Source organism: Nannospalax galili, unplaced genomic scaffold (assembly GCF_000622305.1).
Source record: "Nannospalax galili isolate Female #2095 unplaced genomic scaffold, S.galili_v1.0 scaffold1398, whole genome shotgun sequence".
NCBI classification, from domain to species: Eukaryota; Metazoa; Chordata; class Mammalia; order Rodentia; family Spalacidae; genus Nannospalax; species Nannospalax galili.
The window spans coordinates 1,166,786-1,183,115 of record NW_008342016.1 but is presented as its reverse complement, the minus strand read 5'-3'; the positions used below and the strand labels follow the sequence as shown (position 1 = coordinate 1,183,115).

The following is a 16,330-nucleotide window of genomic DNA, read 5'->3' as shown; positions in this document are numbered from 1 at the left end:
GGCCTTGAACTCACAGAGATCTGCCTGCCTCTGCCTCCCAAGTGCTGGGGCATGTGCCACCACACACAGCTCCATCCATTTCTTTTAGGTTTTCAAATTTAGTAGCATATAGGTTTTTAAAGTATGCCCTAATAATGTTCTCTATCTTTCTGGTGTCTGTTGTGATATTTCCCCTTTCTTCTCTGATTTTGTTGATTTGGAGGTGCTCTTTCTTTCTTTTGGTTAACTGGGCTAGTGGTCTGTCAATCTTGTTTATCTTTTCAAAGAACCAGCTCTTGAATTCGTTGATTCTTTGTATTGTTTTCTTTGTTTCGATTTCATTAATATCTTCCCAGATTTTTGTTATTTCTTTTTGTCTCCTTGGTTTAGGTTTCGTTTGGTGTTGCTTTTCAAGTGTCTTGAGTTGCAATGTTAAGTCATTTATTTGTGTTCTTTCTGATTTTTTGATGTAGACACTTAGAGCTGTAAACTTCCCTCTAAGGACCACTTTCAGCATGTCCCAGAGGTTTTGTTGTGTTGTATTGTCCTTTTCATTTAGTTCCAGGAATACTTTTTTTTCTTTCTGATTTTCTTCTTTGACCCAATCATCATTAAGGAGTGTGTTGTTTAATCTCCATGTGTTCATGTGGTGACTAGGGCTTCTTTCAGTGTTGATTGTAAACTTTATTGCATTGTGGTTGGATAGAACGCATGGAATTATTTCAATCTTTTTGTATTTGTTGAGGTTTGTTTTGTGCCCCAGTATATGGTCGATTTTGGAGAAAGTTCCATGGGGTGTTGAGTAGAAAGTATGTCCTTTGGTGTTTGGGTGCTGTTAAGTCCATTTGATATATGGTATTGTTTAATTCAGATATCTCTCTGTTAACTCTCTGCCCTGTTGACCTATCTAATGGAGACAGTGGGGTATTGAAGTCCCCTACTACTAATGAGTTGGGATTAATCTGGGTCTAAAAGTCCTGTTCTATTTTTTTTTTTATGAAGTTGGGTGCACCAGAGTTTGGTGAATATGTGTTCATGATTGTAATATCTTCTTGATTTATTGTTCCTTTGATCAGAATGAAGTGGCCCTCTTTATCTCTTCTGATTAGTTTTAGTTTAAAGTCTATTTTGTCAGATATTAGAATTGCTATGCCTGCTTTTTTCTTAGTACCATTTGCTTGGTATATTTTTTTCCATCCTTTCACTTTAAGGTAGTGTCTGTCCTTGAAAGTGAGATGAGTTTCTTGCAGACATCAAAAAATCGGGTTTTGTTTTTTAATCCATTCACATAGTCTATATCTTTTGACTGGGGAGTTCAGTCTGTTAATATTTAAAGTTATTAATGAAAGATGGGTATTCACTCCCAGTTTTTATTTGTTTACATTCTTGATATAGCTATACTTTTCCACAGTTATACCTTCATTGAATTTCTTTCCGCAATCCCTTGGGTATAGTCATTCCTTTCTTCAGCTCTTTGTATTGCTTCCAGAACTCTCTGAAGGGCTGGTTTTGTAGATTTGAATTCCTTCAGCCTATTTATGCCATGGAAGATTTTTCTTTCCCCTTTGACTATAATAGGCATTTTGGCTGGGTATATTAATCTGGTTTGGCATCTGTGGCCATTTAAAACTGGGAATACTTTGGTCCAGGCTTTTCTGGCTTTCATAGTTTGCACTGAAAAGTCAGCTGTAATCCTAATGGGTTTTCCTGTATGTGTGTCTTGTTTCTCTTTTGCAGCTTTCATTATCGTCTCTTTGTTTTGTACATTTAGTGTTTTTACTATGATGTGCCGTGGAGAGTTTTTTTTCCCGTCCTGTGTGTTTGGTGTTCTATATGCTTTTTAAATTTGTATGGGCATGTCTTTCTTTAATTTGGGGAAATTTTCTTCCACTTTTCTGTTGAAGTTCTGGTCCATGCCATTATCTTGGGATTCTTCTTCTTCCTGTATGCCTATGAATCATAAGTTTGGTCTTTTTATGGTGTCAAACAATTCCTGCATATTCCATTTTCATGGTTTCTTAAATATTTCATAATCTTTGCTTGAGTGATCTAGTTGGTCCACTTTATCTTCCAGTCTTGATACTCTGTTTTCCATTTCATTCATCCTATTGGTGAGGCTTTCTCCTGTTGTTTCTACTTGGCTCACTGAATGTTTCATGTCTTCATTTTAGCCTGAGTATTCTTCAATATTTCTAGCTCTTTTCTGAATTCATTCAGAAGTTTATCTCTATCTTCCTTCAGTTCTTTGATTTGTGTGTGTGTGTGTTCTTTAAGTTCACTGAATTCTTTTATCATGTTTATAATTGTTCTTTTGAGTTCCATGTCCTGCATTATCTCTAGGGGGTTCTCATTGTACTCCTCTAGAGGACTATTGGTGTTTGGTGGGGATATGTTATTTTAGTTTTTCATGTTATTATTTTTTACTCTGTGAATTTCTTTTGCAGTCTTATTCATGTGTGAGACTCAAGTCCTCAAGTTTAGGTCTGCTTATTTTTTGTGAACTTTATGTGTCTTTCTGGTTCACTTTTTGGGCATGAAAAGCTGGTTCCTCTAAGCTTCCAGTTCTCTCTTTTGATTATATATTGGTGTGGCCAGATTGCTTTTGTCTTCCGGAGTTCCCACAGAGGCCCAAGTCAGATGAGGATCAGATGCTCTCAGGCTTTTTCATAAGGTCTCGATCACTCCAGGAAAGATTTTGGCCTCAGGAATTTGGGGGTTGGACTGGCCTGTAAGCAGGACCCAGGAAAGATGCTGGTCTCGGGCAGCTGGTGGCTGTGCCACCCAGAGATGCAAAGGGAGATGGGGGCAGGAAGAGGCCCCAAGTGCTCTTGAGAGTTGCACTGAGGTACAGGGTTGGTCTGGATGCAAAGGATAGAGAAGCAGAAAGGTCAGCCCTGCCGTCCAGGAAAGAGGCTGGTGGGTTGTGCAGACCAGGGAAGCAGAGGGAGGTGAGGGTGGGGCCAGGCCTATAGGGCTCCTGGGGACCCCAGAAGGAACTGGGTTGGTCTGGATGCAAAGGATCAGGAAGCAGTAGTGGTTCCCCTGGTGTCTGTGGCACCAAGACAAGGAATGGGACAGGACCCAGGCTAGGAGGAGAGACAGGAGTGGGAGATGGGAGGGTGAATGAGGCTGGGGAAGTCAAGGTGTGGGGGACATGATCTACTTTCCCCAAGAGAAGCCTGCGGTTCCTGCAGGCCCAGGGAAGCAGAGGCTATAGTTTTCTTTTTTGGTTGTGTGTTTACCTGGTTTGGGTATTAAAGTGAATGATCCTGGCTTCATAGGGGGAATTTGGGCGTTCTCCCTCTGTTTCTAGCGTGTTGAATAATTTAAGTAGTATTGGTTGGAGGTCTTCTTTAAATGTCTGGTGGAACTCTGCTGGTAAATCCATGTGGGACTGGGCATTTTTTATTCAGGAGGCTTTGTATTACTGTTTTGATTGCCTTTTATATTATGGGTCTGTTTAAACTGTTGATCTCTTCCTGGTTTAACTTTGGTCATTCCCATGATTTTAGATATCCATCAGTTTCTTTATATTTTCAAATTTTGCAGAGTATAGGTTTTTAAAATATTTCCTTATAGTGTTCTGGATCTTTTGGGTATCTGTTGTGATGTTTCCCCTTTCATCTCTGATTTTGTTGATTTGGATTTGCTCTTTCTTTTTGTTAACTGGGCTAAGGTCTGTCTACCTTGTTTAGCTTTTCAAAGAACCAGCTCTTAGATTCATTGATTCTTTGTATTGTTTTCTTTGTCTCTATTTCATTAATTTCTGCTTTGATTTTTGTCATTTCTTCTCTTCTGTTGGGTTTGGGTTTCATTTGTTTTAGTCTTTTCACTGTCTTGAGTTGCAGTGTTAGGTTGTTTATTTGGGTTCTTCCTAATTTTTAATGTAGGCACTTAGAGCTATAAACTTCCCTCTTAGGACTGCTTTTAACGTGTCCCTGAGGTTGTGTTGTATTGTCCCTTTTGTTGAATTCCAGGACTTTTTTTACTTCTTTCTTAATTTCTCCTTTGACCCACTCATTGTTTAGGAGTATGTTGTTCAATTGCCACAAGTTCGTGTAGTGACTAGGGCTTTGTCCAGTGTTGATTTTGAGCTTTATTGCATTGTGGTCCAATAGAATGCACGGAATTATTTCCTTTTTTTTTTTTTTTTTTTTTAGTTATTGAGGTTTGATTGGTGGCCTAGTATGTGGTCAGTTTTTTAAAAAGTTCTATAGGGTGCTGAGTAGAAAGTGTATTCTTTGGTACTTGGGTGGAATATTTGAAAAATGACTGTTATCCATTTGATGTATGATATCATTTAATTCAGATTTCTCTCTGTTTATACTTTGTCTAGTTGACCTGTCTAATGGAGACTGTGGGGTATTGAAGTCCCCTACTATTACTGAATTGGGGTTAATCTGTGTCATAAAGTCTTGTAGTGTTGTTTTTGTGAATTTGGCCGCATCAGAATTTGGTGCATAATATGTTCAGGATTGTAATATCTTCTTGGTTAATTGTTTCTTTGATCAGAATGAAGTAACCTTCCTTATCTCTTCTGATTAGTCTTTCTTTGAAGTCTATTTTGTTAGATATTAGAATTGTAACCCCTTCTTGTTTCTTAGTGGCATTTCCTTGGAATATTCTTTTCCATCCTTTCACCTTCAGGTAGTGCCTGTCCTTGAAGGTGAGATGGGTTTTTTGCAGGCAGCAAAAAGATGGATTTTGTTTTTTAATTCATTCAACTAGCCTGTCTCTTTTGACTGGGGAATTCATTAAATATTAAACTTGATATTTAAAGTTATTATTGAAAGATGTGTGTTGGTTGCCATCACTTTGATTGCTGTTTGCATTCTTTGTCTAATTTTGTGTTTTTCAATTATACCTTTATTTATTTTCTTTTTTTGCCCCTGGGGTGTATCTGTTCCTTTCTCCATTCTTTGTATTGCTTCTGGTATTCTTTGAAGGGCTGGTTTTGTGGACATGTATTCTTTTAGGCTATTTGTGTCATGGAAGATTTTTCTTTCTCCCTCAACTGTAATAGACACTTTTTTTTTTGCTGGATAAAGTATTCTGGGGTGGCATCTATTGTCATTTAGACATGGAAATACTTGGTCCAGGCTCTTCTGGCTTTCATAGTTTGCATTGGGAAGTCAGTTGTAATTCCAATGGGCTTTCCTTTATATGTGACTTGTTTTTCTTTTGCTGCTTTCAGTATTTCTTTGTTCTGTACATTCAGTGTTCTTACTGTGATGTGCTGTAAGGAGTTTCTTTTCTGATCCTATTTGGTGTTCTATACGCTTTCTGTATTTGTATGGGAATGTCCTTCCTTGATTTTGGGAAATTCTCTTCTAAAACCCTGTTTAAGATCTGGTCAATACCATTAGTCTGAAATTCTTCTCCCTCCTCTATGCCTATGATACATACATTTGGTCTTTTCATGGTGTCCCATATCTCTTGCATATTCCACTTCTGTGTTTTTTTTTTAATTTTCCATATTCTTTGCTTAAGTGGTCCAGTTCTTCAATTCTATCCTCCAGTGTTGATATCCTGTTTTCCATTTCATTCATTCTAGCAATGAGGCTCTCCCCTATTGTTTCAAGTTGGCTTATTGACTTCTTCACTTCCTTCATTTCTGCTTGAGTTCTCTTCAATGTTTCTTTCTCTTTTGTGATTTCGTTCAGAAGTTTATCCCTATCCTCTTTTATTTCTTTGTTTGTTTCTGTGTTCTTTAAACTGGTTGAATTCCTTGATCATGTTTATGATTGTTCTTTTAAATTCTCTGTCCTGGGTTGTCTCTAGGGGGTTCTCCTTGTGGAACTCTTCTATGGGACTGGTGAAGTTTGGTGGGGGTCATCATGATTGTTTCCCTATTATATGTAGTTTGTTCTTGTCTCCTGTTTCCTCATTCCCCCCTTTTGCCTTCCCCCTTTCCCTTCCTTCCTTCTTTCTTTTTCTTTTCCTCTCCCTTCCCCTTCCCTTCACTTCTCTTCCCTATGCAATAGAAGATGACCTTGAGTTCTGATCCTCCTGCCTCTACCTCCCAACTCGAGTGCTGGGATTGCAAGCACGTGCCACCACACTCAGTTTACGAGGCCCTGGGACTGGATTTAGAGCCTCCTGCAAAATAGTCAAGCACTCTACCAACAGTACAGTCTTTTTTCTCTTTTCTGCCTTGCTCCCTCTTCTCTTCTTTTTTATTGTGATGCTGGCGATCAAAGCTAGGGCACGGCACGTTAGTCAAGTGCTCAACCACTGAGCCAACCCCTCAGTCTTTTTTCTCAGTTTTCTAAAAATTCACAGTAATATGCTCCAGTGAGAGCTTTATTTATTATATTCCATGGTGAGGAACACTTTAAGTTTAGAAATTCACATGCTTCAATTAGAGGTAATATTTTTGAATAGTTTATTTCATTTCATCCTTTCAGTTTTATTTCAACTCTCTGCACATGCTATTAGCAAAACTTTTGAACTTTGTGATCTGTCTAATTTTTCCCTTTTGACCTTTTCTACTTTTCATCCCTATTTTTTTCACTTTCAGAGAAATTTACCCAACGTTATCTTCCAATTTCCCTTCTCATCCTTCTCTTCCTCCACTTTCTTCTTTAAACTTTCATTAACTGGAATTAATGGGGAGAGTTTGATCCAACAAACACATCATGAAAATATTAGAAAGTTGGAGAAAGATTTCTGAATAGTGTCCAACAAAACATATTAAGGGAATCTTTCAGTCATCTGAGAAACAGCAATAATATAAAATTGAAGAGATCAAATCTTTGCCAGCTATATATGTACGTGTGTGTGTGTGTGTGTATGTGATATGTGTGTGTGTGATGTGTATGTGTATGAGATACCAGGATGCAGGATATATGCAGGGGATACATACAGTGTATAGGATACAAATTAAGATATTAATTCTCCTCATCATTGTAAAATAAATATGCAGATTTGTTGTTGTTTATTTAGTTAGTTAGATAGTTTGAAAATTGTAATCTCCCTTGTCATGGAGTCTCAAAAAGCAGTCTTTACTAAGGATGTAGCTCAGTGGTTGAATCCTTGTCTACAAACCACAAAGCCCTGTACTGTACACAAGAAGAAAGAGAAGGAAGCAGAAGAGGAGGAAGAGGAGAAGGAAGAAGAGGAGAAAAACAAGGAGGAGGAGGAGGGGGAACAGCAATTGTTTCACCATAGTATTTCACATCTGTCCAGTCTTCTCGTCATCACTTTAAAGTACCTTAATGGAAAAGATGTTGGTTGCACACCTCATAATTGCCTTTCTAGGAAATAGCAATCTCTTAGTGTAGAGCTCATCATCTCCCTCTCTGAAATACAAACCTAAACAAGTGGGTTTTATTCTCCTTTCTTCAAGAGTAGAGTTTGAGCATGTGTTTACTGCAAACCTTATTTCCTCTTAGTGGTCATTAATTCTATAACTTACTTGTCCCTGTCTTTTTTCACAGTTAGAATGCATACCTCTACCCTCTGCCTCCCCAGCTTGGCAACCTTCAGCATGGTTAACATATTAACCTATCTTTGCAGTTATTTACCAGGAAACTCTGGATGACAAATTAATAGTAATAATAATAATTAATAATAATAACACACTTCAAAATATGGCTCAGCATGAGGATAATTTATAAACAGAATGGACTTGGGAGGAAGATAGGGGAACTGTATGGCCTATGGGAGCTGGACCCTGAACTACCTTGTTACTGAATTTTTCATCTCATTTATCTTGAGCTCTTCTCTCTCTCTCTCTCTCTCTCTCTCTCTCTCTCTCTCTCTCTCTCTCTCTGTGTGTGTGTGTGTGTGTGTGCGTGTGTGTGTGTATTTGTGTTTTTCTCTTTTTTTTTAGACATCTGTCTTTTTTTCTCTCTCTCTCTCTCTCTGTGTGTGTGTGTGTGTGTGTGCATGTGTGTGTGCATTTATGAACTCCTATTTTTGTTTCAACAGATGGATCATTTCTTCTCTCAGTGTTTTCCTAATTTTTACTTTCTTTGTTACCTGTAATTTCCTTTCTCCGAGTGTTCTTTTGTCACTGCCTTTGCTTGTTAAAATATTACAGTGATCCTTGCCAGTATTTTTCAATGCAAGAGAAAGACACTGAAAAGCCAGAGAAACAGACTGAGTGGGTACATGTTGTTGGTCTTCACAGGATTGTGTGTGGCTGGGAAATTTTCTTTGAAAGATTCTTAGCATCAGACCATAGATCTCTTTTCCTATGTTGACCAATTGCCCCAGAGATTTATTCTTTGATCCCCTGCCAGAAGATGGAGGTTAAGAGAGTTTCTGGTCACATACAGTCTTGAGTTCAATCCCTTGTCTCCTGTACATTACTTCTTCAATTACAGCTTGTGTCCCTGTGCTCACACCTGCCTGTGGGCAAAGGAGGAAGTAGCCAGTATTCTGTTGTGACTGGGAAAGGCAAGCAGGTGGCTGCAAGAGCAGGCTGTACACCTGACTTTACACAGGCTTGCAGCCCATTAGTCTCACTTCAGCCCCATCCATCCCTCTGCCTCCTCCCTCCAGAAGAACCCTGGGGCTTTACATCTCAGTTTTTCCAGGGATCTGAAGTACAAAATGGGAGGTCTACATGTTTTCCCCAACTAACAGATTACATTTTAATTTTCTCTCATCTTCTACTTCCATTAGTCACACATTTTGTTGCTGGGATCATTTTGTCTTCTTTATTCTTGTGGCTATGTGCCTTTAACACCAGTCAGTGGTATTCTGAGGGTACAGGACAAACATGAATGCTTTTCTACCATGTCTAACTGGATATTTTTCTGGATAATTTGGGAAGCTAAAGCAAAGTAAAATGTTCAAGTTTCAGTTCATGAACAGGATTTCATAGAAATAAGAGATAGCAGGTGATATGGGCTTGGGGTGCGGGGTAAAGGCCTAGTAGAGAGCCCCTACTCCACACTGGCAGATCCTCCTGCATTGTATAGTGACATCCACACCTTAAGTGTTGGGCCTAAATCAACACACCTGCCAGCTGGTCTATACCTACCTTTGCCTTCCCTCAGCCTCAGGGCTTCCAGAGTGTGAAAGTGCTCCCTTCCTTACTCAAAGACTTAGACAGAAATAAATTTGATTTCATATGGAAAACAGCAACAAACAACAAAACTTAGCTAAGAAATACCATTAACCTTTGACCTTTAGCTCTTTTCACATTTGACCTTGATTCAGCTCAATAAACAGTGTAGCTTTAAAAAATGCAAAAGCTAATCCTCCGTCTTAGAGGAATTCAGTCGTTCACTTTGTGACAGCTCAGTAACTTCTTCATGGGTGAGTGTGACAAGCTCCTACCTAGAAAAGCTCTGTGTGGTAGATAGGCAGCTGCTTGACCTTGAATTTGCGCTCACACTGACCCTAGCATCTTTCTTTTCTATCTAGATATTTCAAACTGAATTACTACTGAAGGCCATTAGAATTTAGCTTAGATCTCAGCTGTGACTATGTTGATGAAACTTTAACATCTCTCCATAAAGATACAACAATCTGCAGCACTTCTGTACTTGGTGCATTATCTGGGTGTGAAGGTCTTGAGTTGGGTCAACTGATGGAGGCTCCAGTGCTGACCAGCCTGTAGTAAGCTCCTTTCTGGGTCATTAGTTCTTCATGGGTCCCCTTTTCAATCACTACCCCCTGTGACATGACAGCGATGATGTCTGAGTTCTGGATGGTGGACAAGCGATGGGCAATGACAATGCAGGTCCGACCCTCTCTGGCTTTGTCCAGAGCAATCTGCACTGTCTGGAAAAAGAAGATGGAAAGTTAATGGAAAGACAAATGATTGCTCCCTGCCCACCACTGTGAAAGTTGATTTCAGATACCACCTGAAATTGCAGCCCTCCAGCTGAGGAGTTTCAGTGAAGCCAGAATGAGCCAACTACCAAGTCACTAGGGAATTTTACAATGCTTGATGGTCTAGTTTATGAAAATGAACCCACGGGTGTAGCAGAGGGGAACAGGTAAGTGGTCAGTCAATTCTTTCTCATTGAGGACATTTTACCTCTCTACAAAGTGGAATCCTTATTCTAAAGATGCTAATCATAAATTCTGGATTTCATTCTCTCAGCTGCAAACTTTACATGGGTACCACCTTCTTTAAAGTGTTCTGTGTGGCCTACATACTCTGTCACACCATTTGAAAACTATAAAAATATGTTTAGCTGATAACCAAAATTATTTTGATATAGTTAAGGAAGATAATTTTTTGCCTTTGAAAAATGTAATTGAGCCTGAAGAACCTTAAGAACAGTTATTTTTTAAATATTTTATGTATTTTTATTTTGTGTATATGAGGGTTTTGCCTATATGTAAGTACATAATATGCATGTAGTGCCCATGGAGGACAGAGAGGGCACTGGATCCCCTGGAACTGGAGTTACTAATGGTTGTGAGCTGCCATGTGGATGCTGAGTCCTCTGCAAGAGCAACTAGTGCTCTTAAACCACTGAGCCATGTCTCCAGTCCCCAAAACAGTTATTTTAAAGTTAAGTGTTTTATTTGAAGTTACCTACCCTGTTAGACTATTTGCTATAGATTATTGTCTTTTGTGTTCACAAAATATTGCCAATTTCTACTGTAAATGTATAACGAAACTGAAAATAGTGTCATTTTATGAACAAATCTTCCTGCAAAGGACTCATCTTTAATAACCCAAGACTTTAGAAATTCATACATACCTTTTCGCTTTCTGTGTCCAGGGCAGAAGTAGCTTCATCAAGTAGCAAGATTTTAGGATCCCGTACAATGGCCCGAGCTATAGCAATGCGTTGTTTCTCTCCTCGAGAGAGCTGAGAGCCCTGGGTCCCAACATTAGTTTCGTATTTCTGGAAGAAGCACAGCAAGTTTAGGAGACAGTCATTGCTCCTGTGCTATGTGGAACCCACATCGATGGCTCCTCTGGGAATTTAAATTCCTTTCTTTTTTCTGAACTTAGAATATTTTTTTTAGCTTAGAAATAGTGAACAAATTCAATAAAAGATATCAAATCCAGGGGCCTGGAGAAATGGCTCAGCAGTTACGAACACTGGCTGTTCTTGCAGAAGACCCCTATATTTTCTTTGTTTTACATATTCTTTGTCTGTGCAGTTCAATTCTTCAATTTTGCCTCCTAGCCTTACTACGCCATTTCTCATTTTGCTCATTCTGTTGGTGAGGTTTTTCCTTTCTTTTCAAATTGATTTTTCAATATTTTCAATCCCATCATCATGTCAGCCTGAATTTTAATCAATATTTCTGTCTTTTTGCTGAATTCAGTTTCCAAATCCTGAATTGTCTGGGGCTGGAGAGATGGCTCAGTGGTTGGGAACCCTGGTTATTCCTGCAGAAGACCCAGGTTCGAATCCCAGCAACCACATGGCAGCTAACAACTGTCTTTAACTCCAGTTCCAGGGGATCCGATGCCCTCTTCTGTCCACTGCAGGCATTGCATGATATGGATACACTTACATACATACAGACAATACACACATATACATAAAATAAAATAATAAATAAATTTTAAAAAGCTATCAAATCCAGTTATAAGTATTAAAATATATGAAGTTTGGGCTGGAATATGAGGTTTGAGGTTTATACCTTCTCCTTCTGTCCAAGCAAGATTCCACATAGGACAGCCTCCTTGGTTTGAGATTCTCTGATTTCCAGACTTTCATCACCAAACATTACAAGGTGTACTAATCCCATGAATAGAAATGCCTTTTAGGGGACTTTATGCTTGGCTCCCTTTCTTCAGAGACAACATTCTGGAACACAAGCCTTGGTTTGAACTTATACTCTGTTACTTCCTAGAGTCTTGTGATCAGAAGCAACTTTCTTAAATGTCTGCACTTCAAACTTGTCTCCAAATTCAATACTAGTATCTAGCTCACATATTTACTATGAATTTTTAAAATTAAATTAGGAAGGAAAATGTCTAGCTAGATGCCTGGCATGGCTAAATTTAAAAATAGTTAACATTTGTACAGTATTTAGTTTGCACCAAGGTTGGAGTGAGCTATTCTAACTGGAATATCCCTCTTAGTCACAGAAACCAGTCTGCTGATTCTACAGATTATAAAACTAAGGCCTAGAGAAGCAAGACTACTGTACCCTGAAAAAACAAGTACTAAACATCAGATCTAGCTTCTGATCCTGTCCTCTATTACTCTAACCCACCTGCCACAGCAAGCTGTTTCCTTCCCTTGACTCTTGTGCTCCTGCAAACATTCACCTTAGCCAGGAGAGACCCACAGTAACCTCCTTGGTCCTTGTGGAAACCAAATGCTCAGTGAAGAATATTATGGGCAAGTCTGTCTGAAAAGGGGGCAATACACCAACTCTAGGCCCAAGTCTTACACAAAACAAGTAGGTACTCAGTGAAGATTTGTGGATAATTAGATCTAGGGGACCTTCAAGCTTTGCTCTTCAGTTTAAGAATTTCAATACACTTGCCATTTAGGCCACCCAGGTCCTGGCCATGAGCCTAAGACTTGAGGAAATTATGGAAAGAGCAAACAAACAAGCACACCAAAACCCACAGTCTACCCACATAATCACAAGGAAAAATATTTTCAAGTGGTATTTTTTTTAATGGGGTGGAAAACACTAAAGGCGATTACTTACATCCTATAGCTTGGATTTCATATCTTACATTTCCTTGTGATCAAACAACTACCAAAGAGAAATATTCAGTGAATGAAGACTACCAAATTCAGATTTGGCTTTGGAAAAGTAAGAGACACAAAGGCAGATGCAACTTACCCCACCACATATATGCTGCAAGTAAAGAAATAATGATAATGGTAATCATTACAGCAGCAGCTTTCTTTGTGTGGCTATTAAGTGTATTTTTTGAACCCAGGATACTAGGCATGCTGGCAAGATGGGCATGCATGCTAGGCAAAAGCTCAATCAATAAGCTACATTCCCAATCCCTTATACCTTCATTTTAATGTTTTTTTTTTCACAGTTGCACATGGACTAGACAATATCAGAATGGATAAGTAGATGTCCCAAAATTGTATACTTGGGTAGTAAATGACAACACTTGGATTCAAGCCCACATCTATTCTAAATTCAGGCTTCCTTTCTACAATGCTCATTTAATTCTTTGTTGGTATTGCGTTATGTGTAGCAATTTCTATAGTGTTCATTTTGTTTGGTACTATAATGTTCTCTAATTAAAGAATGTGCTGATGGGGGACATTTACTTTGCTCAGAAGACCAAGACACCGGGAAGTGAATTGCATTGCCTTTGAGATGCTCCCTGAGCCCCAATCGTAATACTTTTGGGGCATCCTACTCTCCCAGTCCTATCTCCCATAGGGAATGATGGACGTGGTACTCACCTCTGGAAGTGACATGACAAAGTCGTGCAGCTGAGCCTGCTTTGCAGCTGCTATGACTCTTTCCCTGGAGATGTCTTTGGTGTTGGCCCCATACTTGATGTTGTCCATTATGCTACAGGCAAACAGCACTGGTTCCTGGGAAACAATTCCAATGTTGGAGCGAAGGAACTGAATATTTACTTTTTTACTATCATGACCATCTATCATCTGCCAAAAGAGATGACAACAGAGGAGTTTTAGAACTGCAGCAGTGAGGAAAGTTCATATTCTGGAGTTAAATGCTGTGCATGCATTTGTTCTGCTTTAAGAGAGACCATTCCCAGAGTTCTGCAGCGGGGGTTGGGGGGGGAGGTGGCAAGGATATAAATTCAGCTGTCTTTGGCCTCTGGAACTTGTTTCTGTCAGGAGTGGTCTCAAAGGTAACACTGATCAGACGATTGTTGTTATTGTTGTCTCTAGTTCTACAGAATACAAATGAGAATCTCAGGACAGTATTTAGCTGAGAAAAAATATCTCCTTATAGTTTATATAGCCTAATTTCTATAACTATGCAAACTTTCTCTTGAAGTTTTGTGAGTTGCCCAGAATGGTGTGTGTGTGTGTGTGTGTGTGTGTGTGTGTGTGTGTGTGTGTGTAAAAAGATATTGGACAACATAAAAATCAAATTTGTTGGGGCTGGAGAGATGGCTCAGCAATTAAGAGCACTTGCTGCTCTTGCAGGGTACCCAGGTTTGATTTCCAGCACCCACATGGTGGCTAACAACCATCTGAAACTCCAGTACCAAGGGATTTGATGCCCTCTTCTGACCACTGTGGATACTACATGTCATAGGTGCACTACATACATGCAGACAAAACACATATACATAAAATAATTTTTAAAAAAATCAAATGTGTGCCCTTGAGTTTATTGACATTACTCTTTGAACAGCTAAGATAATAAACCCAAAGAAAAAATATACTTGTTCACTTATCACATATAGAATCACTTCCAGAAGGCACCATGCAAAGCAGTCTCTGCCTGCTGCATGATGAAAGCACAAAGTCTGCTCCACAGTCCAGAACTCAGGGAAGTTCAGGTACTAAAATATATACCCTTTAAGCTGGTTCACTTTAGAATTCTAAGTTCCTAAAGGTACAGTATATCTAACATACAATTATAAAGTATTTGACTCTATGATTTCATAAAAAAGATTATATCGAATGGTATAAGCAGAATGAATTTTTGATAATTCCTGAGCAATGGAAAAAAAAACACTATCATAAAAAAGTAATGTACAGATAGCTCAGCGGTTAAGAGCACTGACTGCTCTTGCAGAGGACCTGGGTTTGATTCCCAGCACCCACATGGCAGCTACAAACCATCCTTAACTCCAGTTCCAGGGAAATCTGAAGCCCTCTTCTGACCTCCACAGCATTGCACAACACTGGTGCACTCACATACATGCAGGCAATACACTCATACACATAAAATAAAAATAAATAAAACAGTTTAAAAAAAAAGTAATGTAGGCCTCAACAGCAGCTAATCCTTGCTCAACCTGCTCTATTTTCCATAGTACTTAACTTCTGCAAAGCACAACTGAACACTTGGTTAGAAACTGATCTTTTTGCTAATTGTTGTATATCTACTGTATTATATCCTTCTAGAAAACAGTAGACATGTTTTGTGTTCAAGAGCACTGATAGCTCTTGCAGAGGACCTGGGTTCAGTTCCTAGCACCGACATGGCAGCTACCAACCACTAGTAACTCCAATTCCAAGGGATCCGATGCCCTCTTCTGACCTCCATGGGTACCAGGTGCACTCTTATACTTGCAGGCAATATAGTCATACACACAAAATAAAGTAAAATAAAATAAAATAAATTTTAAAAAAGAACCTTCCACAGAGAGTACTGGACATATCACAGACACCCTATTAATCATTGAACATACTGAGTATCTATGTTTGATAGTGTGCCTTAAAACCCAAGAGGATTTTAGAAAATTGATTAAAGCAGTGTTTTCCTACTTTGTGTTTGTAGATATGGTTTACAGTGAGATAACAAAATTTACTTTGCCTATGAAATTCAAGAGATTATGATTGCTTCCAGAGCCTTGCTTCCTACCAGTGACCAGAACATTCAATATGTACATTCAGAGAAAAGTGCTTAGTATGCATGGTAATGTTGGAGAGATGGAACATGATGGATTCAGGTTGCCACATCTCACACAGTTCCCAGTCTACCTGGGTGAGAGGCATGACAGAGCTGATATTTTGGAAAACAGAATCTCTTCTCTTACAGAGATCAGATCTCCAGTGCTATGTACTTCCTAGGTGCACCAGTCATCAAATACTTTCAAATAAATTAAAATCTTTAGACCTAAAATTAATAACAATAATGATTATGAATCACAGGCTCGACTTCTGCTTCTTATTTTCATAACTTCTTGGATTCTGCCAATATCTTCTTGCCTCTTTGCCTTGCTTTATGCAAGGGAATCTCAAGTTTCAGTATTTCTCTTCAAAATGTTATCTATCTTCATTGCAATAAAGATTATACTATTCAGGAAAAGTAGAAAGGCCATTGTCAAAGTATTAGAGTTTGTTGGGGGGAAACAGGCTAAAAAAGCAGAGTACTGGTAGTAAGTTACCTTTTAATTAAAAAAAATCAACAAAGTCTAAGTTTGTTAAATTATAAAAACAGAAATGAGCATATTTAGAGACAAAGAGGTAAAAACCATTGGGAGAGCTCAAAACACTGAGTGGTTTAAAAAGTTGCCTTTGAACAAAGAATTATAGGGGAGTGTTACTTTCTATTAAAAACCATTGTTATTTGATTTTGTAGTATTGTGCATATATTACCTGAAAAGGAAGACAAGAACAAAGAGAGGGAAAAAGAGAAATAAATGTTGCAAATAAAAGCAATGTGGCAGTTCACCCATTTGTCAGATACCCTTGCTAACGCTTTGTCAGTTTGAGTTCCTTGCATTAGTTAGACTTGAGCCTCTTGAACCAGGATTGTCTCGGGTTTGCAGGTTTGCTCC

The 16,330-nt window shown here is 38.8% G+C and overlaps 1 protein-coding gene across 2 annotated transcripts in view; it reads right to left on the bottom strand.

Moving 5' to 3' along the window:
* Positions 1-8,170: 8,170 nt before the first annotated feature.
* Abcb11 (ATP binding cassette subfamily B member 11) overlaps positions 8,171-16,330 on the bottom strand; it is a 99,261-nt gene continuing 91,101 nt past the window's right edge. For both annotated transcript variants that reach the window (XM_008837812.2, XM_029565784.1), the window contains 3 exons: positions 13,302-13,508; positions 10,653-10,799; positions 8,171-9,717 (listed from right to left, as the gene is read on the bottom strand). In XM_008837812.2, coding sequence (XP_008836034.1) covers positions 9,517-9,717; positions 10,653-10,799; positions 13,302-13,508 — 555 coding nt within the window. In that variant the 3' untranslated portion in view covers positions 8,171-9,516. The remainder of the gene's footprint in view (positions 9,718-10,652; positions 10,800-13,301; positions 13,509-16,330) is intronic.